The 21,995-nt window shown below is 42.0% G+C and overlaps 1 protein-coding gene across 1 annotated transcript in view; it reads right to left on the bottom strand.

Moving 5' to 3' along the window:
- eps15l1a (epidermal growth factor receptor pathway substrate 15-like 1a) overlaps nt 1–21,995 on the bottom strand; it is a 37,971-nt gene continuing 15,976 nt past the window's right edge. Inside the window, exons 16-24 of the mRNA XM_078285866.1 lie at nt 20,457–20,621; nt 16,715–16,820; nt 16,178–16,228; nt 13,564–13,700; nt 13,348–13,411; nt 11,678–11,823; nt 10,930–11,023; nt 4,786–4,997; nt 1–187 (exon numbers count right to left, since the gene is read on the bottom strand). Coding sequence (XP_078141992.1) covers nt 41–187; nt 4,786–4,997; nt 10,930–11,023; nt 11,678–11,823; nt 13,348–13,411; nt 13,564–13,700; nt 16,178–16,228; nt 16,715–16,820; nt 20,457–20,621 — 1,122 coding nt within the window. The 3' untranslated portion in view covers nt 1–40. The remainder of the gene's footprint in view (nt 188–4,785; nt 4,998–10,929; nt 11,024–11,677; nt 11,824–13,347; nt 13,412–13,563; nt 13,701–16,177; nt 16,229–16,714; nt 16,821–20,456; nt 20,622–21,995) is intronic.

Consider the following 21,995-nt stretch of genomic DNA (forward strand, 5'->3'; position numbering starts at 1 on the left):
ATGCGCTGTGCTGTGTGTGTGTGTGTGTGTGTGATCCAGGTCATGCGTTTGACATCTCTGCCTTGCTGAGGGCGATGGCCAGCTCCAGGTCTTCCTGCTCCTGCTGCCTGAGCCTCTTCAGGCGCTCTCGCTCGGCCCGCTCGCTCTCCCGCTTAGCCCACTCCAACTGCTGGGCCTCATTCCCAAACTATGGAGAGGGAGACAGGGAGTGAGAGAGAGAGAGAGAGAGATGGAGGGAATAAGTAAGATATAGAGATGGACAGAGACACAGACAGAGTACACTAGAATACAGTCTAGAGTTCCAATAAACCAAAGTCAGGCATTAAGTTTTTCCATTGCTTGAATCCTGGGGGAATAACAGAAAATGTAGTATGTAAACCTTGTGATTGCATGCCACCACAGGCCTACTAATTCCCCAAAAAACATTACCCGTAAACTAGATGTTTAGAGCAGAATAGAACCTCCACATGATGATTGGTTACTGGCCAGTGTGTCTGGCAGAGACTTGCAGACTAACTTACCAGCCACGGTCAAAATTTACCAAGGCTTCTGGCAGCTGGTGGTAATTTCCCACCGACTCACCAAACCAATAAAACCAAAGCGTGATTACATTTCAGTCATTTGCTAAAAATACAATCACTTTGAGTGTTGGAAAGTTGAGTTGTGTTGAGATCTGTGAGCAGAGGGCCAGTGCAAAGTGACCACAGGGTGACTACAGGTTTCTGAAAGTTACATTTAAGGTGCTTTAATGCCAATTCAAATAAAACCCAAGACCCTTTTCACACCAAAAATGTGCCTAAGAGTAAGAAACAATACAGTATGCATCAGCACAACCAGAGAGATTTCCTACTAGAAAGGTACGGCACCAAGACCTCTGAAACTGACTCAAACATAACATTTATTAATTAATTATTATCTAATTTAATGCTGCGTTCCAGAGATGACAGAAAGCTGGAAATTCCGATTTCCTACTAAGAAAAATGGAATGGCCCTTCAAGTTGGAATTCCAAGTAGAAACTTGGGCAAGATTTCTCAACCCTGACATTTCAGAGATGCAGTTATCTGACATCAACAGGTTTATTAACCTTCATTTAACTTCAATTTTCAGCATCACATGATATAAAATCTATCACAACTCCTGTGGTAAATGGTTAAACATAAATTTGAAATGCATTGCACTTACAGTTGCTAATGTTCTATGCTGACTAGCTAGCTAACATTGCCATATATTGACACATGCTGTGTCAGCTGTTGCATGGAGAACAGTATTTTATGTTGGGCAAAGAAAATCTCATGTCATCCATGTTTCTCCCCTGGGTTCTCCAAGGTTGTAATTATGACCAGCTGGGAATTTCCGACCTCCGACTCTGAATGGAACGCAGCATATGAGCTTTCAAAAGGCTTGAATTGAGATTCTCAACTTAAAACATTGTAAGACCACTTGTGTGAATTTTGAACTCTCTTACCTTGACTTTGTCGGGTCCTGTCAGAGAGGTGGATTACAGAACAACAGAGGAATTATAAACCAGAAATCCCTAAATTCACCGTGTTGATCTAGGCTAGTTTACAGGACATCACACCACAGCACACAGCCACTTTAAAGGGATATCTGGATATTCTCAGTTTAGTCTTCTTTCAAAAAATGTTTCCTTCTGCAACCCCGAAAGAGCATGTTAGCATTTGTCATCATGGGATTCTACTAGCTCCGAGCTATCAAGCTAGCTAGCACTGCCCATTAGTTTTATTGACGAATGCGAACATGCCACTTTTGGGTTAACTGAAGTGAACATTGTGACCAAGTGCCACAGGGAAGATAAATGGACTAAAATAAAAATGTCACTTCATCCCTTCAAGTACACACAAGCAACACTGAGCACTACAGAAAAAACGTAGATAGATAAACATGTATTTCTACCACAAGCAGATATGACATGCAAAGGAAGTGAAAAAAAGATAAAGAAATGAGGGCATTTCCATTGCGTTTGTATGATGGCACCATAACATAATTGTACGCATTATGTATTCATTTGCAGATGTGGAGCGCTAGGAAATGTGTCCGACATGCAACTGAAGACATTCAGAGCTGGATCAAGTAGGATCTAGACTGAAATCCTCCGAGTCTATTTTAAAATGGGAATAGTACTCAATTCCAGTACTCATATATGTTCTTCCTACAGTCTGCTGATTACAGAGGAATCACTGTCTACTAACCCAGATCTTCAAGAAATAATGCTTCACCATAAACTTCCAAGGTTTGAGCCAAGACGATGTCACAAGGACACCCGATGAAAATGCGGCATAGAGATGATTTTTTAACGGGAATTAGTATATTACTAGATTTTCAAAAAGGGGATACTTCTGTGGGAAAGGCAGGAATAAGTTGGTTTTGTCGGAGTTCGGCTTCGATTTAGCAACTGCGGAGAAAAGGATGCAACAGAACCTTACTAAAACAAACCCTTCAGAATTAGTGGTAGGGTGAATCAGGGAAATGTACGATTCAATAAAAATTGTTCAAAGCTACAAGGGCAACTCGTATTGGAAATATGAGGGATGTCAGTGTCACATGGTTCAAAAGTTGCTTCACGGCCTTTCTTTCCCACCCACACACATTCTACAGTCTAATTTGGGGTTGATAGGATTCTACCTGAATTTATCAACCAGGAAACAGTTGTTTACAATGAGTGGAATTCATTTTGGCAATGCTGAACACTTCTTTCATGCCCAGTGAACAGGTCAGTTTATGTCTGAGGTTTAGTCAAAGGATCAGATGGTGAAGCAGAATCCTTAACCGTCATGTCGAGTCGAATGCAAACTAAAGGCATGCTTGGAGGACGCATGCAAAAACGGTCCAACCATTGATGATGGTGGGACAAGATAAAAGCTAACACACCAGAAGACACACAAAGACACACACAAGCACAGACATGCACGACAAGACAGACAGCAGAAATTAGATGCTCTAGCCAAATACAGACTACTAGGTAAATGGTGAACACACTAGCACACGAATATAGGAAGGCCATGCAGGGCGGACAGACTCAGAGCTGAGAGCCGAGTAGTGATACTGCTGTGTCTCATGTTAGAATAACCTTATTTAGAATGGGCTAAAGGGCTTTTAAACAGGACCTATGTGACTAGCATTTGAACAGCCGGTCGACTAGAAGCATATTCTGTGCCTATTTCACACTTCGTTGTCCACTTAAAATGTGATTTTCTATCTACATTTCTATCCATTTTTTTTTGCAGTTTGTTCCTATTAGAGATTCTTCACCCCCTATCGATGAACAACATGCCAACACACTGGTGATATTACCATCCAAGCCTCTGTAAAAGTCAGGGGAATCCCTGACAATGTTTTTAAGATCTTCTTACCAACACACACACACATTAAAAACCACAAAAAGGGCTGACACCCTTTCCTGCGCGACGAGGAGACTAAATCTACAGTGCAGCTCTGCTCCGCCCTTCTCTGCAGCCTCATCAACTGTATGACTTCATATACTTGTGTGCAATGTTCTACAATGCACACAAGTAAACAAAGTAACAACCCCTAACAATGTCAGCTACAATCATGGGTCTCAAATTTGAGCCTATACAGCTTAAATAGAGCATTTTCAGAAGATACAGCACCCAGTTAGCATTTATAGTGGACTAAAAAAAATTAGTCGCAGTGGTGGGGCACTTTTAGCTCTGGGTTCACTCTGTAATTGCTTTTCATAAACTGCAAGTATGTCTTTACATTTGTCTCACAGTGACAATTTTCCTGCAGTGGGAGACCAACAGTGCTGCAAGAATGTACACTGTCACTTCTTTAGCTATATACCTTATCTTCTTCTATACACCTTACCAACAGTTATGGACTATGCTGGCTAACCCCTGGCTGTGTCGGAGCTCTCGTGGGGTGTTTTAGATTGGAAAAATGGCAGCTTGTTATTCACAAACAGAAAAGCTTGTTAACATGAAAAACAGAGATAATGGTTAGAAGGAGCTGCAGCAGAGGCTGAAGCATCGAGTAGACAGGCTGCCTTTGTAGTGTGCTGTTCTGCCCTTGTTAACTTCCTAGATCATTAATAGTGCCCAATGCAGTGTGTTCGGGTACAACAGCTATAAGCAGTGTGGTTGTTAAGTAGGGATGCACCGCTCAATTGCCCGCCAATCATAACCAGCCAAAAAATGCTCTAAATTATATTTGTTATTTATGCTCATATGCCATTTGACAATAAATGAATATATCCATTCTTGAGTGTTCTTGTTGTTTTTTTGTTGTCATTTCATTTCTCTTCTTTCTGAACAGAGCGTTTTGGGAGGGTTTGATTGTTATATCCATTCACAATTTCAACTGTTCATAAACATTGACAGCTCACATACTGTATGTTAATTTCTGATGTGTATTTCATAGCCATATGATTAGAAACAGTTGAATGTATTGGACAAGAGGCATAGCATTTGCTGCCTCGATGTAAACCTTTTTCATGCGCTACGTTTGGATAAAAACTCTGATTTATTTCCACAAACCAGCAAAGTCATGCAGCCATAAGAAAAATCTGTTAACCACAGTGCTAGACTGGAATTTAACTGTTTATGCTCGCTGCTATGCTTGGTGCATCCCTTGCTTTGAGACATAACCACACAGATGCATTGCCTCCACTACAGTATAATCCCTAGGGCTCTCTGCTGCCTTCTATCCCCTGTCAATCAACATTTCCCTTATAGTGCCCTTGCAGTGCGCTAAAGTCACCTGGTCTGGACACAGAGAGTCAGACAGTATCACCCATCTCAACTTACAGAGCTGAAGTCTGCAAAACCCACGGTAGAGTCTTTAGGGGCTTTACTTGTTGCCGAGGACGGGGCGAACGGGTCTTTGCCACTAAACGGGTCGCCCAGGCCCTTTTTACTCTGGAAGGGGTCGACGGCGTCGCCCCCGAACGGCTGGAAGGGGTCGCAGGGTTTGGAGGCGGGGTCGCTCGCGCCGGACATGCTCACTGGCGTGCTCTTACCTGAAGACACGGAAGAGTGGTACAAGTCAGAAGAAGAAGAAGAGATCACAGCAGAGGGAGGTGGGGTGGGGTGAGGGTCGTTTATTAAAGGGACGCTGTGACATTTTTTTCCTTACCAGACACATGTCAAATTATGTCTCTCTATTTGTCAGTCATCCCAATAAAGGCTTGTTAACATTGCTAGCGTTCGTCACTGAAACCAATGGGCCCAGCCTGTGTATGGCACAGATTTTAAAGAGGCCACTTCTGAAATGTCAAGGCGTCCTTTTAACAGATCTGTAAAGGGAATGAGGGCACATAGGAGATGAGGTGCTTCTGAGAACAGAACACACACATTCTGCTTTGGAGTGAAGGAGATTTATGCTTTGAAAAGATCTAAAACGGACGTAACACAGGCCTCAAGTCTCACATATCTACAGAGGAGAATGTGAATAAAGTAAGTGTGTGTGTGTGTGTTCACTGCTGGCTGAGAGATATTGAGACTCATTATTACAGCTACATACCTCCTTGTCCCGTTTTACTGGACCAATCTGCATCTATTTCTCTGCATGATTTGGTGGATATTGTTTCACATATGCGTTTGTCCTACTGTCCATTGGATGATACACAAATGATGATCTCAAAAATATATTCACTCTTCAGTCTTATATAAACTTTCTTCAGTTAAACTACAATAAAACTGAAGTTCTTGTCTTTGGAAATTTGTTTCTAAAACCATTTTTGACCCTCACTTGAAATTCAATCAACATGTCAAACCATTCAGTCTTGTTATGCAAACATCATGTCTTAAAACCTATTTCTACTCCAAGGCATTTCATTGTTATTTTTTGCCTGGATTGATGTAAGTCTTGTTTTGACTCGAGGCATGTCGTTTGACTTGTCCTTTAAGGTTAAGTGTGATGTTGGTATCTTCTTTTGACACATTGTGAAGCACTGTGTAACTCAGGTTTTTAAAAGTACGAGTAATGTTCATCTTAGTGACCTAGGTTATGTTCTGATAGCCCACGATCTGATTTGTTGTGGAACAGAATATCAAAACATTCTCACGCTCAGTTTTTGCTCGTGTTCGTACCGCTGCCCTCCCCCTGCTTGTACCTCGGTCGTGATATCAAAGATACTAGAGCTTGTGCAACAAAAAGCTTTTGAAAGCCACACAAGTTTCAGCTCTACTTGTGGCACGCCAAAACTACTCATATCGAGGCTTAATACACATCCTACCCTTTAAATGATCTCACACAGGCCTACATCCTACGGAAAAAAATAAACCTGCTCTCACACTGTGAATAAAAACAACACTGCACAAATCAAAATAGTTAAAAAGCCAACACCCAAACCAAACGTGCGAGCCTACAATGTTAGAAGCCATTTTGAATGGTTTCCTGGTAAACCAATGGGTTGGGTCTCTACCCACATTACCAGTTGTCGGTGTGGTTCACCAACTCACCAGCTACCGACCGATGTCATTCACATTGGTGATAACAGCCTAGATTGATTTCGACATGCTTTACTGCACCACTGATAATCTATGCAAATTGTAATGCAAACATGAAAAAATACACAGATGATACAACTTGCTAAATAACAGTTATGCTGTTGAATTAATTTGTGGAAGGTCATTAATATGAGAGTCTTAGGGGAATAATTCTCTCATATCATTAGTTTTAATGTAAGCATGTGCTTGTTCTGATGTGAACAGAACCCTTCATATCTCAATTAGGAAGAAGTGATCTGGAAAAAAAAACTTTGAAACTTTATAGAAGACCTAAAGGCTATATTTATATTATATTTAAGTCCTTGAATTTTGTCTCCTGAGTTACCTGCAGACATCCTGAAATAGACAGTCTGCTTGCCCTAAAGACCTAATAGTTCAACACTTTCCTGGAAATAACTATAAAAATACCACTTTCCATTTAAAAAAGGTCCGGTTTTTCAAGCTCGACTATGCTGCAGAGCCGTACAGGGCACTAAATGAATCATAAATGAACAAAAAAATAAAATTAGACAATAATTATAGTGCTGGTGTGTCTGTCAAGGCAGGTCACGCCGAGTTAAAGCTGAGGCTGGCAGAGGCTCGTGGGAACGTTGAGAGTTTAATGTGCTGTTGGTGTAGGTGTTAAAACCACAGGACCAGTCAAACCGTTGTCATACAACGTACCCATCCGGTTTTGGCCCCATTACCCATATAACCCAGTCGATCGTGGGTGAGCAGTTCATTTCACACTCGCAACGCTGAGCAATGCCTGCATGCCTGGAAATCAGTTTTTCTCTTTCAGTAAACTGAACAAGCACACAAATATATATATATAGATAAGCACATTCACACACACACACACACAGACGCACACACACACACACTTGAGTAACCACAAATGCGAGCTCCACCCTGTTTCATAATAATCCCACACATCATTAGCGACATCTATTTTCGATGTATGCCACAGGTTTTTACATGCTGCATTCAGAGTTGAACCTATTGAAAACAAATATATCTCCAGCTATGTGCCCAGAATAATGCCTTATTATTTATAATCGCACTGTCAATGCACCAACGGTTATTATGCCTGCAGAGGCCTCGCCTTGGATTATCTAAGATATACTCCGTTCACACCTCATGATCAGAGAGACGGCGACAGACTGTGCAAGAGGGAATATGCAAGTGTGTGTGTGTGTGTGTGTGAGAGAGAACAGTGTGTTTGAGAGAGATGGAGTGGAAAAAGACAAACAAAAAGAAACAGGAGGACGGGGTTTGCTTGTGCATTGCTGGCAACGCTGGGTCTCTACAGCACCATTTGCCCACAACACACAGCTTGCAGCCTGACCTCCTCTGAACCACACACACACACACACTCGCACACACACACAAAGAGAGAGAGAGAGAGAGGAAGCATGTCAGGGTGTGGCTGAGAACAACAACCAGGCAAACCACAGATCATATGCTCTTACACATCACCTTTACACGTGCACGCACACACGCACATGCGCGCACACACACACACACACACACACACACACAAGAGCATTAGTTAGTTAAAAATGGCATACACACATAAAATTAAAAGGTGCATTAAGGGCAATTATATTTAAATCACGAGTAAGATGTGGCCCTGTGTACATTAGGATCTTGAGTAAGTTAATAGATGATATGACCGTGGCTGACAGCTATTGGTGTAACTGATTATCCTTGTTGGAAATTTTGAAAAAAAAAATGCCTCAAAGCTGTAACAGCCTTTTCACTAGTTCCCTTCTAGACTAGCTGAGTAAGCAAGCTTGTGGAGTAGAGTAAAAGCAGAGTGTGTGGTCACAGTTGAGCAACATATTCTCATTTTTACTGAATATTTAACACAAACACAAACCACACAGATGAACCTGGGCTAACCCCGGCTAACAATTTGTTTGCTAGTGACAGCACATTCGTTTTCGACTATTTTCTAACAAGTATTGACGTTGAATTGACGTTTGAATTGACGTTTGTCAATTCAAACCAAGTGTGATATCACTGGCTTGGCAAAGACGAGACTGCTCCATCTACTCTGTGCCCACAAAGACGCTCTTTCCTGTTTACAGATCAGAGCAAGAGTTTAAAAGAGCCTGCTTTCTATAGCCTAGAAAACCAAACTATCACTAGAGGAGGTCACAGGGAAGGCAGCACATACATTTCAGCACTACACATGACTGCAACAGCTTCTGCACTCTACTATCTACCATTGGGGCATTGACAATCTCACAGCTATGCACAGTCTACATTCTCTGTAACTCCTTGCACATTTTACTGTACTACAAATATAGGATGTAGAAGAGATGTCAAACTGTAACAATAAAAGGAGACATGCAAATGTAAAATGTTCAAAAGTCCATGATGGAATTTCAAATTACTGCAAAACAGTTTTAGGATATCCCGATGAAAAAGCTGGGTTTAATTCTATCTTGTGGCACAACAAAATGTGCAGACAGTGGCACTATGGCTAGGTAGTTGTATGGTATGCTAGGTATGCTGGTATAGCACTGCATGGTGGTTACCATACTTACTCAGTCCTGCTCTGCTTCTGCTTACAGCAGACACTGCATGTTGGGAAAACAATGTTAGACACCCAAACCAAGGTAAACTGTTCAGTCCACCGGCTACAGCGGCTTGTGGATTCACAGTTTTACCTGACAAATGAAATTCTCAGCTACATAAGGACTTTTTCGAACATCTGACAAAATGACTGGCACAAGTTACTTATCAGCCACAGCAAAAAACATTAGCAGCTTTTTGGCCAGTGGCTGACCCAAACTTCAACCGATGATTGAAACTATGAAACAGTGAAATGAGACGGGAATAGTGAACAATCAGCAAGCTATAAAGCAGAACTGAGACCAAATTGACCCATATTGTTGGCAAAGAATGTAAAAACAGTAACATGGCACAAAAGTACAGGAAGTAAGAGTAAAGTAAAAGCTAAAACTAATGTTCAGACTAAAACATGATGCTTGGAGCCCATGGGAATTGGTTACAAAAGCAGTAATCTGTGTGATATGTTAGCGTTTTAGCTAGTTATAATTATTGATAACGAAACCTGAAATGTTTGCATCCAGACTGACACCAAGCCAGGCCCTCTTCAATAGTCTCTCTATAGTCTTTCTGTCCAGCGTCTCAGTCTTTTCAGGACCATTACATTACATTAAAAGCAATGCTGATTTGCATTGAACTAATGCTACACATTTACCTCTGTGTCAACTGCACTGGTCCCTGAACCCCAGTTTGAGCAACACTGTTTCTCTTTCACTTCTTATCCACCACCCTTCCCTTTATTTTTCCTCTTTCTTTCCTCATCTTTCCCTCCCCCTACTTCTCAATCTGCAACCCACGTTTCAAATGGCATTCCTTCATTCAATTATTTGCTTTTTTCTGAGTGACACACGAGGCATTTTTGCGGTGATTATGGGTATGATGGTGATGTGGTAATGACAGTAAAGAATCCCCTCTCAGGTATCATGGCTTTTATAAACGGCTACCAACATATGTGTGCTGTCTGAAAAGTTTTCGTTTTAAAGAATTAAACACAGGAGAAATTATGGTGATGAATTGGCAGAATGTTGTCACAAGGCACAACTAAGTGTGTTTTAAGGTCTTATAAAGCACTGTTGGAATGCTTATTTGACCAGTCAGTCAGAGGGCTTGGTAGAAAACTACCTGTTAAGGCCCTGACACACCAAACCGACTTCAAAGAACCAGCGGCGACGAAGGCCGACTGTTGCGTCGCCTCACGTCGCCTGCGTCTGGTCCAAAAAGTTGCACTTGAACACACCGCAAAGACTACACCCGACGGCCAACTAGCACGTACGTTCTGCGCCTGCGTGAGGGGAAATAACTCTCCATACCTTATGTCTGATAAGAAGTTGCAAATGGCACTGCCGTTGTCAGCCCTTGGTCTTTTGGTTGTGGAAGAAGAAAGGAAGAGGCGGAGGCGAAAAATAAGGAGAAACCGCACTAAATGGGTGAAATCATGAATAACGTTACTCCAGCAACAGGCTCAAGGGGCTTTCCCGAACCTGTGTCGAGAGCTGGAGGTAAATGAAACCTCCGATTTTAAAAATTTCGCTCGGCTCTTTCCTGTTCAGTTCCACATGTTGAAGGAATTTATCAGTCCAATCATCCAGAGGCAAAACACGAACTACCAATCAGAGTGATCTCTCTCACCGACGGCTCCGACGCCGATTCAACACGCTCAATCGGCCGAAAAGACGCCGACAGGGTCCGACTAGTGCCAACGGTGCGGGACACACCGCAAAAACTAGGGACACCGACGCTTACCGACGGCCCGACATTGGCCGTCGGCCGACCGTCGGCCTGGTGTGTCAGGGCCTTTATATAATGCTCTCTTACTCCCCCCCTTGTTCTCTTCTTTCACCTCTAAAGCCTCTCTTTCTCTCTCTTACTCTCTCGACTCACCGCTGGGAGGTTTGGGTCTTGGAGGAACACTCTTCTTCGGTGGTAGAGCTGGTGTGTCGTTCTTCCTGCTAAAAGGGTCGTCCACAAAACCTGACTGGAAAGAGAGAGAGAAAGGAACAAGAGAGAGAGAGAGAGAGAGAGAGGATGCGGTTCTATCAGAGCTCAGCGATAGTTCTTGCGCTGTATAATCTATTCGGCAGCCGGTTATTTCACATCTGTCCTCCGATGCTGGTTCACATCAGGTCAGGTGGGCTACTTGTAAATCAACACTGTTGATGTGAACAAGACTGAAAAACTAAACAGACAAAGGTAATACTCTAAAGGGTTCTGCAGAGTTCAGAGTGCTGCTTTTTCAGGGTATCTGGAGGTTTCAGAATGCCAAATTTAAGACTTTTTAAGACATTAAATGGGCAGAATAAGAAAAACAACACTAGGAAATTAATAGTTAAGAGGCATGAAGTCCAACTGTGTTTATTTTAAGCAAATGTGATGCACATGGCACTACTTAGCCTGTTCTGCATTAATGGTGAAAACACCATTAATGCAACACCTCTGATAACTGTATTTTAGGTATTTCAATTATTTTTAAGGCCTTAAATTTAGATCATGGTTCTTAATCTTATAAATGAATTTGTGTCTATTTGGGGTCCATGACATGAAAATGAGAAGCCCTGGTCTATTTCAGGAAAGAGCAGGTAGTCCTGATGTTCTGACTACTGTTTTCAGGTTGGCTTTTGGCTCCCGGTACCTTCTGGTAATCTGGCAGCCAGCTGGCCCGGCCTTCGAAGGGGTCTCTGGGCTTGGACATATGGCTGAAGTCTGCGAATCCCCCGGTGCTGTTACTGCTACTGCTGAACGAACCACTGCCAAACGGGTCCAACGTACCAAACAGGTCTGAAAACAGGACAATCACAGTCACTTAATATCACCAAGACTGACGAAATCTACACAGTCTGGAGGCAACACACCCACAATGTGCATATAAGCAATGTAAAGATATGGAGAGGAGAGCAGGAGAAAGTAATGCAGACACAGAGTTAAATAAAATCAGCCACAGGAGACGCATAAAGGTCAAGTGTAGACTCACAGGGAAAATCTGATCTTTACAATCACATCTCAAAAATCGCATTAAAATGCCAGGCGTAACCATAGCCAGGGTGACTTTGGTCTGGCTTTAGCCAAAGTATTTGATCTATCACCACGTATGAAGAATATGAGCTTGGAAGTGAACTTCAAGAGAAAATGTTGGCATTGAGCGCGCGGTCGTGACACCTCTCCTCCACAGCCATGGGTTTAATAGGCAAACAACATGCTAACCTGAGCCTGTGGAAACAGTGGTCCCAGTGTGGCGACAGGCTAGAGTTCCTACAATCACTGTGGCGCTCCAGCTGACTGAGAGCGCGCGTGTGTTTGTGTGGACTAGATTAATATCCTGGAGAAAATGAAAGAGCTTTTCTTGCGCTAGAGTGGAGAACAAACAGCTGATTGAGAGGGAGTTGATTCTGTAAGAGGTTCAGCGCTGTGACTGATAGCGGACGTGCATCGTTTTCGCAGTGTTCATTCAGAAGTGTTGGGCCACCACAACAAGGTCATAACCACCACTGCTGGAGAAAGTGTGAACTTAAAGATATATCAACATTCAGCGCAACTAGTCGTACTAGAAGTACTATTACTTTGCTGAAACTTAACTTAAGTAGAAGCAAACTGGTGTAAAAATCTACTTCAGCTAAAGTAAAAAGTGGCTAATTTAAAATGCACTTATTTTTTTACAAAAGAAAACATCATTACAGATCTTTTTCATGCAATTCTGAAAGGACAAGAAGAGTTCCAACTAGATTCTTTTAATTGTAAAAAACTTGAAAAATAAAGTAGCATAAATAAAGACAGATTACTCTTCTCTGCTGACTGACCATTCACTGCTGATACTGCTGCACCATGCCATGCAATGCTTATGTAGAGCCTACAACATTTGTGCACTGAGGTGATTTAAAACATAGCAAAGTACTTTACTTCAGTCAAATCACATAAGTAAAAGTAAAATTGCTAATTTAAAAAAATACTGAAAAAAGTACATGTACACAAAAACCAATAAAAAAAAATTAAAAAAAACACGCAATAAGGACTTGCTTCCTGGCATAGTGGAATAGAAACTGTGACCTGTTCTGTGTGACTGTAGGAGCAACACCTAAGATGTTAAAAACAGCTTAGAGAGCTGGAAAAAGAAACGTTTTTCACACTGTCATGACACCTTGTCAAAGCAGACAAACTGTGGGCACAGTTTGCACCTTCAGCTCAAACCACAGAGAACGCACAGCTTGGAATGATTCCTTAGAATTTTGATGAATTTGAAAAACCTAAATGTTCTGCACGTACACTATAGATGTGGGGGGGAATAGAGAATAGAGAATAATATCACACCTGATCCTTTGGGTTTTGGGCTGGTTGAGGAGAATGGGTCATTGCTTGTAAAGTGACTGGTTTGCTGAGGGAATACAGAACATACAGAAGTTTGTTAATGTTAATAATAAACTCATACCCAAAATTATATCCTAATTGTATGGGAAAAAAATGTGTGCAGTCTTTGAATTTTTGCACATTATGTTGTGCCACAAAATAATTTCAAACACCGAGTACCTTGGAGGGTAACGTGGCACTTTTACTGAAGGGGTCTGGCGTGGAGAAGGGATCCGTCTTCGTGGTCTTCTTGAAAAAGTCCTCCGACGAGGCCTTGAACGGATCCGTCTCTTTGAACGGATCTCCTCCAAACGGATCTGGGGCAGAGAGGCAGGGATGTTAACTGCAGCTTAGATATGCCTTACTCCTGAATCAGGAGACGCGCTGAGACCATTAAACTTGAATTTTTCAAGCTAGTGTTTCTCAGACTTGTCAGACTCATTTTCTTTTATGCCAGACGACGCAACCGGGGACGGCTCATCGATTACCGACGACAGACGCCGGTTCCTGACTGCAAGTCTGAGTAACGGTGCTCTTGAGAATATCAAGCATTTTGACAACATCTTAAAATCCATTTTGCGCAAAGCATCAAAATGTTGCAACATGTGAAGTACAATTAGACTGAAGGTAAATTTATAGCCACATCTCTGGAAGTTCTCAGCGGAGTCTCCGTTATTAGGGAACTCATGTACGGTCTGGCTCAGGGAGTCAGTAGCGCTGCTGTTGACAGGTTGTTTCTGAGCTATTTGGCGAGTCCGCACGCAGTTGTTTCCCAGCGTAAACGGTATTTATCATGAACCAATAACAGCCTGAGTGGTTCGGCTTATCCTCTGGGTGCAAACCTCTCTGTATATGTAGTCTAACCCTTACAACCTTTTGCATCCTACGTTATGCAGGAGTAACAAGAAACAGTGACGCTTACTTGGCCGCCGCCTCAGTCATAATAACATTAGGCATTCAGTCAATATTGTTCTATGAAATCTAGTGGATAATTACGGTGAGGAGGTCATGAACCCAGGACTTGGTGAGAGGCCAGAGTACAAATATCAGTCGGTGGGTTTCTCCTTAACACCCAACATCAGACACCACTGGGGTCTGGCCGCGAGTCAAAGATTTCACTGGATGAAATATTTACAGTTACGATGGATATTTGCTTTGGCCAACCTGGAAAACCAGATGGGTGAGGAGTGGGGTTTGCAAATTAGGGACGACTCGAAAAAGGCAACTGAGAAAGGGAATGTTTCAGATGCAAGTATATGAAACCAGGCCGATCTGAAGTGAACCGTGCCGCTGAACAAACACAACGCGCTGTGCTAGGGTCTGCACTGGGGAGTACTGGAAATGAGCCTGAGAAAGTCACTGTCACCGGGAGTTTATCTGTGTGTGTGAGCTGTTAAGGTTTCGATCAGTGCTGCTGCATGTGAAAAGGCTGATTTCCATCACCGATCTCCATCTCCTCGCAGCGCTGCGAGTAGAGAAGTGAAACTCCTTAATATCACTGAAGAGGGAAGTGTGAGGGAAGCCACAGTTACACACACACTGCTGCTGCTGCACACATGTACAGGGACGTCAACAAAACACAAGGCTGCCACCAAAAGATGAGTCGTGGGCAAATTCTAATCATTTTAAAGAAGCCATTTACTAGGTTTCTTGGTTTTTGCTTACTTTGATCTAGTTTTGGTCTTAAATGTGAAACACCCCCAACATCCCCATTTGAAATCCTTTTTAAATTACTCAACCGGTCCCAAAAGTGCAATTGCTCAACTCGTATTCAATTAGGTACCAAAAGTGCAAAACGCCCACTTCTGGTTTTTCCATGCAGGCCAAAGCAAATATGCATGTTAACTGGAAATATTTTACCAAATCACTAAAATACTGCAATCACTCAACAAAACACAAAGGTGTGATCAGAAGTCCAGTTGAAAACAGACAAAAACATAAAATACTCTACATCCATATATGTTACATAATGGAGCAGTTTTCCTGACAAGGGTTAAATCAAATCCTAAAAAAAAATACATAATCATCACTTCATAAATTAAGACACATTGCTCAATGTACTTCTCAGTCCAAGACTGGGCTTAAAGCAATATTTCATTGAGAAGTAATGCTTTTTTCATTGCTCAAATACCTCAATATAGTCCTGGCGAAATGCACATGAATCATTCAGCTTTGTGTAAAAGCACTAACAACAGCATACATGCACAGTTCCATGCCTGAATGGAATTTGAGTCATCGCAAAAATGGCACTGACGGACATTTTTCTGTCTGTCACTGCCAGCAAATACGTTTTCCTCCACATCTGCTGAACTGATCATGACAGGATTGAAAAAATATGTCTACACCTATAGTATGTTTTCATGGCCAAGGAATACAAAGGTGTAAACTGTTCAGATCATCACTTAATGGCAAGTTAATTTATAGTGTGTAAAGAAATAGAATGAAACTGAAATTAAACTGAAGCAGAACTGAGACTATTGCCGTTTCTGTGAAAGACAGTAAAATGGCAATGTTCTTGTTTCTCTTAAATTTGGTGTTTTTAGAGATATCTGAACGATCTGGTCTATTTCTAGCCTGGACTAAAAGGAGTGGATGAACAGTCCACAGCTAACACGGGATGTTATTAAGGCCTATACCTATAACCAGATTTAGAAAGTGAGAAATAAAGCCAAATCCCCAGGGTAGCTAATATTGAGTTGGCAGCTACTGAAATTCTACAGAATTGTGCATGCTAAAAAGTGAAAATGCTCCACCAAAAAGCTTTTTAGCACAAGTCTTTTCCCTAAGTAAATACCTGTGGATGCTGCTGGCTGCTTTGTAAAAGGATCATTTTGGAAAGGGTCGCCTACAGGAGAGGAATCAAGCAGAGGAGGGGAAGAGCGGGAGGAAAACAAAGAGGAAGAGAAGAGGAAAGGACAGAAGACAGTCAGAGACCAATGCAAGCTGAAGACAAACAAGCTGCCTGGGGGAGAGAGAGAACAAATTACACAGCAAACTGAAGATAAACAGACAACAGTACAGGCACTCAGTAAACACAGACTCAGCCAAGCTGGAGAGGAGAGGAGAGGAGAGGAGAGGAGAGGAGAGGAGAGGAGAGGAGAGGAGAGGAGAGGAGAGGAGAATCAAGTAGAATAAAGTTGAAGATGAAGACCATCATGGAGAAAAAGAGGAAAAGGAGAGAGGAGAGGCAGGACAGATGGATGACAGAGGAGAAGGGAGGGATCACAAGGGTCAGTCTGAGAAGAGGAGGATAATGTACCCTGAGGGAAAAGACAGAGCAGAGAGAGAGAGAGAGAGAACAGATAAATAGATAGAGGGGGACAGTGAGAACCTTTGAAGGGGTCTGTTTTGAAGGGGTCTTCAGAGTGGAAGGGGTCAGTATGAAGCTCCTGAGGCTGGCTATTGAACACAGATGGCTTCACCTTGAACGGGTCCTCCTGCAGAGAAAGAAAGAAAGAAAGCAAGAAAGAAAGAAAGCAAGAAAGCAAGCAAGAAAGAAAGAAAGATAGATTGGTTTATTGTGTTTAAGACTTGGCCAAGTGCTCATTCGCACAGTCTACATGTTAAACTTCACACAAAACTAAACATGCATGCACGCACTTACATACACACACACACACACTTTCCTGTATGTCTAACTACATCAGGCCTGCCAGATGAAACCGGCTTCATCCATCTTAATAACCGTCCACTCAGCCAGAAGTGCAGGATTCAGACTGAAGAGGCACTTCCACAAGAATGTCTAGAAGGAGTAAAGCCCCTGTCGTTATTAAACCAAATGACAGCAGGCGCGCGCACACACACACACACACACACACACACACACACACACACACACACACACACACACACACACCTGCCCTCGTCCCACTGAGCTCGAGTTTCACTTTAGAAAACAGGGAAGCAATTTTCATTCTTTAGCAATTTGCCTTTTTCTGTATGTTCTACTCTACTGCTCTCAGCTGGTCCGAGTCAAAGCCTTCTGGAGAGGAAGCTCTCGTCTGCCCAGTCACATTCCTCTGTGTGTGTGTGTGTGTGTGTGTGTGTGTGTGTGTGTGTGTGTGTGTGTGTGTGTGTGTGGTGTGTGTTGGGTTACAGAGGGACTTTCCTTCACGTGCCAGCCTGGCTCTGTGCTGGCCTAAATCTAAATGCTCTAACTTGTTATGGTTCATTAGCAGGCCTCCACTCTGTTTCAATAAGAAACCCTGACCCTGATCCCACTGTTGATCCCAAATATATACATTACACACACAGACACTTTTTCCCTACCTCTTAAACTCTCATTCACCTGACTGACATTTTTTTCTGGCCGTTAAAATGAAAATGCTAACTATGCTATATATTTTATATCCTTCCCTTACTTAAAGGTGTGTAGCATTTTAAAATACTGTCAAATTAATTGCGTTACCATGGAACGATTACTGTAAACAAATGAGACCATGATTGAGATGATTGGTAGCGTATATATCACGCCAGTGTTACTATTAGTGTTTCTCAAAAGTAAGACCACATTTCACATAAACCGTCTTTGGTTAAAGGTTTTCTCTCTGGCTTTACTGAAGAGGATAAACATGTTGGAAGTGATTTTTCCCATCGGCCTTTCACTCCTTCCACCATCTGTCATTGGCAGAAACTCTGAAAGCTTTAGCTCTGTTTGCTCTGGAAGAACAGCGCCCTCTTACTGTTTTGTGCCGTAAAGCAATTTCATTTGTACCCTAAAGCAATGCAGCAGATCTCAAACAGACTCTATGGTACTGTAATGCTGTAATATGTCAAAAAAAGTGGTATCGTATCATGAGATAAGCATATCCTCCCATCCCTAGTGGACATTTCTGGTACCAAGAAGCGCTCCTAAATCTTTGGTCTTTTTTTTTTATGTGGTAATGATTTATTGATGCTGCAATGCTACACATAGCACCTTTAAGAGAGTCAGATCCAATAGTATCATTTCCTTGCTTAGAGCTTCTGAATGGGCTCCAGTGACCTTGTATTTGTTGTGGACTCTTACGGTGTTGAATCCCCCATTCCCACGCAAAACTAACCACAAAGGTGATCTTACCACTTCAGCCAGGGTTTATCTAGCAGATGCACACACACACACACACACACACACACACACACACACACATATTTCCAAGCATTCCCATACACAGTGCTCATACACACTGCCATTCATCTCTTTGAGGTATTAAGGAGAAAGAAGAATAAGCTCCAGTGTGTTTCTAGAGGGGGAGGAGCTTTCTCTCTATAAGTGTACAGGTAAAGCGCTTAAAGGGAAAATCCACCCTAAAACGCAACTTGTATATATTATTACCAGGATCTGTTGACAGTTCAGCCAAAATGTATGAACTTGCAGACTTCTCTCCTGCAACTAGGAACCAATGAATCAAGGTTATAATCTGTGTTGTCATCAAGGTGGAAAACCTGGAGCTGTTGCACAGTGAGTGGGAGGCCGGTTTTGTGGACACAAGAGTATTTGTTGGAGCTTTTACATCCCAAGCAGTTTTAATGCTTCATGGTGCTTACTGTTATGAGCCAGACGGCACATCTGCACGTTCTGCTTAAATTTCTGTACATGTCATACTCCATCTGTGAATCTGATAATGTGAACGTCTAGACACTTTATAAGATAGGAGGTTGGAATGCTAATGTTAAATATTGTGGGGTTGGGTGCTCTTTGGATAAAAAAGAAGGGTCCTTCAGTAAGATGAGCCATTTTCCCCACAGTGTTCTTTAAATTTCCATTTAATCTAATCTAACCTAGCAAAATTGGTCGTTACCCCTGTGAAATCATCATGGTTACTCACATTGACAGTCAGTTTGCAATTGGCTGTCAATAGACAAGCTCCACCACAATACCCAAATGAGTCTTCTGTTTGTTTAATTTGCTTGTCTTTTACTCTTTTGCTTCTGACCCACATCGAAGGGGAGTGTTTCACTTGTCCACAAATCAAGACCGAACCCTCCAAAATCATAGCAGCATGTGTGAATTTGCTTTAGGGTGGAAATTTTAAGCGAGAGTAAGAGCTGTTTGCCAGGTGTGAGAGGGCCTGAGCCGAGGTAATGATGTTATTATGAGGAAAGTCAATAGGAGCGGTACTAAACCGTAGGATTAGATCAGTGCAGGGGGAATCTGAAAGGCCCAAAGGCTCCAAGTCTGCAGGGAACACAATGGAGTGTCAGGGAGAGAAATAATAGCCGGGGTCTTAGCGAGAGACGTTTAGAATGACAGGTGTGATAGCGAAAGGATTTGGCACGCTACGTTTTGCATACTGCTGGTAATCTCTTGTCTAGCTGATAATAAGGCAGGGCGATGAGGAGGAGGAGGAGGAGGAGGAGAGGGGATGGAGAAACTATAAAGAAAAGAGCCAGAAGCTGGGATTTACCATCATCAGGCCAAAAAGGAGGGCTAAAGGAGGGCACTGATATCTGATTTCACCAATACTAAAATCCAACAACAGGAATTGATAATATGATAATCGGTAATAAATGTCGATTAAAGTAATAACTTGTCTAAATATAATAAAATGTCCTTTAAATGGTCAAATGTGTCATAAAAGCTGTTAATATTATAGATTGCCAGATGATCTCAAAACATGTCCAGACTGATATTGAAATAATTAACTTTCTAAGTATTACAATATCAGATCTTATTAAATTTTTAACCCATATAGAGGGACATATTACTACATTTTCACAAATGATTACATTATTTGACAGGTATTGCATTATCAGTCCTGGTAAACACCCATTATGGGCCAAAAGAGGCTATAGTAACCCATTCTGAAGCCCTAACCAACGAAAGTGCACTATCTGGAAGTTATTCAAACACCATACAGAGATAAAAATAGGGGATAAAAAAAGATTAATTGGATGACATTTTGAGGCTTCGGGCTTTCTCCTAGGTGGCCAGAAAAAAAGCTTTTGAAGTTCAACATGGAGGGAAGTCCTACTGAATCAAACATGACATTGTGGATGTGGTTCAGAACATCACAATAAGCCTGGCAAAAGTTTACTGCATGTATGCACACACACAAAAAAAACAAAAAAATACACACCTGTGCTGCCCTCACCATGGGTGGGAATCCGCCGTTCTCTCTGTCGCTGAAGCCTTCGCTCATGTCGGCCAGGTTGGTCATGCTGCCTCCGTGGGTCCCGTTCAAGGTGCTGTTGTACTGCTCGATGCTTTTAGATACCTCCTGTTGGCTGTCCTGGATCTGGGACAGCTTACTGCGAGCCTGGAGGGGACACACACGCATACATAAGTGGAATTAAAACTCTGTAGGGCATCAGTCATGTTTTACTGCTTCATGCTGCTTTAGACACCTCTTTACAACTTTTTCAGCCTGGGACCCAGTAGTTCCAGTTCCATAGTTCATGAACCCAGGTGATTGACAGATGGGGGTTTTGGCATCTTTCATTAAGTCAAAAAGTCGCTTGTGATCAGAACTGGTGCATAGGCCAAAAACAGAACACAGATAGTATGATAACCACTCAAAAAGTATGACGAGTAGAAGAACAGAAACGTTTCAGCTTTACGTCATTATTAATGTCATCAACATGAATGAATCCAGAATGTTAAAAACCTGAATGTAAATAAGGAACAATTATTTTCCTAGGAGTGTGGACCATACCGTCTGCGTTTAGTATTATGGCATCTGTGAAATAACATATGAGGAACTTAGTAAAGGAACGCTAATCAAGCAAATCGGTGTCTTCAAGAAGAAAAGCCCGGAGAAGAGGGGAGGTGGATCTTTGACTAGGGGTTTAAGGCACAGGTTCTTAAATGTGTTCATTTCACAGACCCACAAATAGATAAGAATTAGGCCACAGACCCCCATTTGATAAGATTTAGTCCCAGGGACCCATATGGGAAGATTCCAGTTGTTGATTTGAATTGTAGAACTGTCTGTACTGTATGTGGGGGGATAATAATGATGGGAGTGAAACCTGATTATAGTAGTCATTCTTATACAGTCTCTAGGATAATTTGTAGTGACTGAAATTATAGTGATTTTTTTATTATTATATACTGTAGGTATGTTCTAATTTAACAGCTGAAGATTTTTGATGTATTTATTTTTTCCCCAAATAAGTCATTTTCTAAATGATTTATCATAGCATAATGACGTCTAATTAAATCTAAAAAAAAAAAAGTATTAATCATAGCAATAACAAATGATCATAACATGAGGAAAATTGTGAAGGCAATGGCAATCGTCATTCATGGAATCAAAGCCACTTATAAACATCTCTGCTGGGGACAAATGGAGTGATGAAATAATATTGCTGCTGGCATTCAACAGAAGATAAAAGAACTGGATTCAAACCCATGATGTTTTGGGTACACGGCACGCACCTCGGCCCAGTGAACAGCTGGGACACAGGTCTAACGTGAGGTTTTGTGAATAATACAAAGGCCTGGGAGGACTATGTCATGAAAATCAACATGAATGTTCCTGGAAGCAATAAGGCGGGATATTATTGCAGGTGAGCGTGAGGAAATGATGAACTGCTGGGTTTCTTTAACCCCCAGTGTGACCTTTCGACTGGAGAGTAGTGGCAGAAAATAGACTGTCGCTCTGTAATTCGGTCAGGCTCCAGGGTATTGG

Source organism: Centroberyx gerrardi, chromosome 9 (assembly GCF_048128805.1).
Source record: "Centroberyx gerrardi isolate f3 chromosome 9, fCenGer3.hap1.cur.20231027, whole genome shotgun sequence".
Taxonomy (NCBI): Eukaryota; Metazoa; Chordata; class Actinopteri; order Beryciformes; family Berycidae; genus Centroberyx; species Centroberyx gerrardi.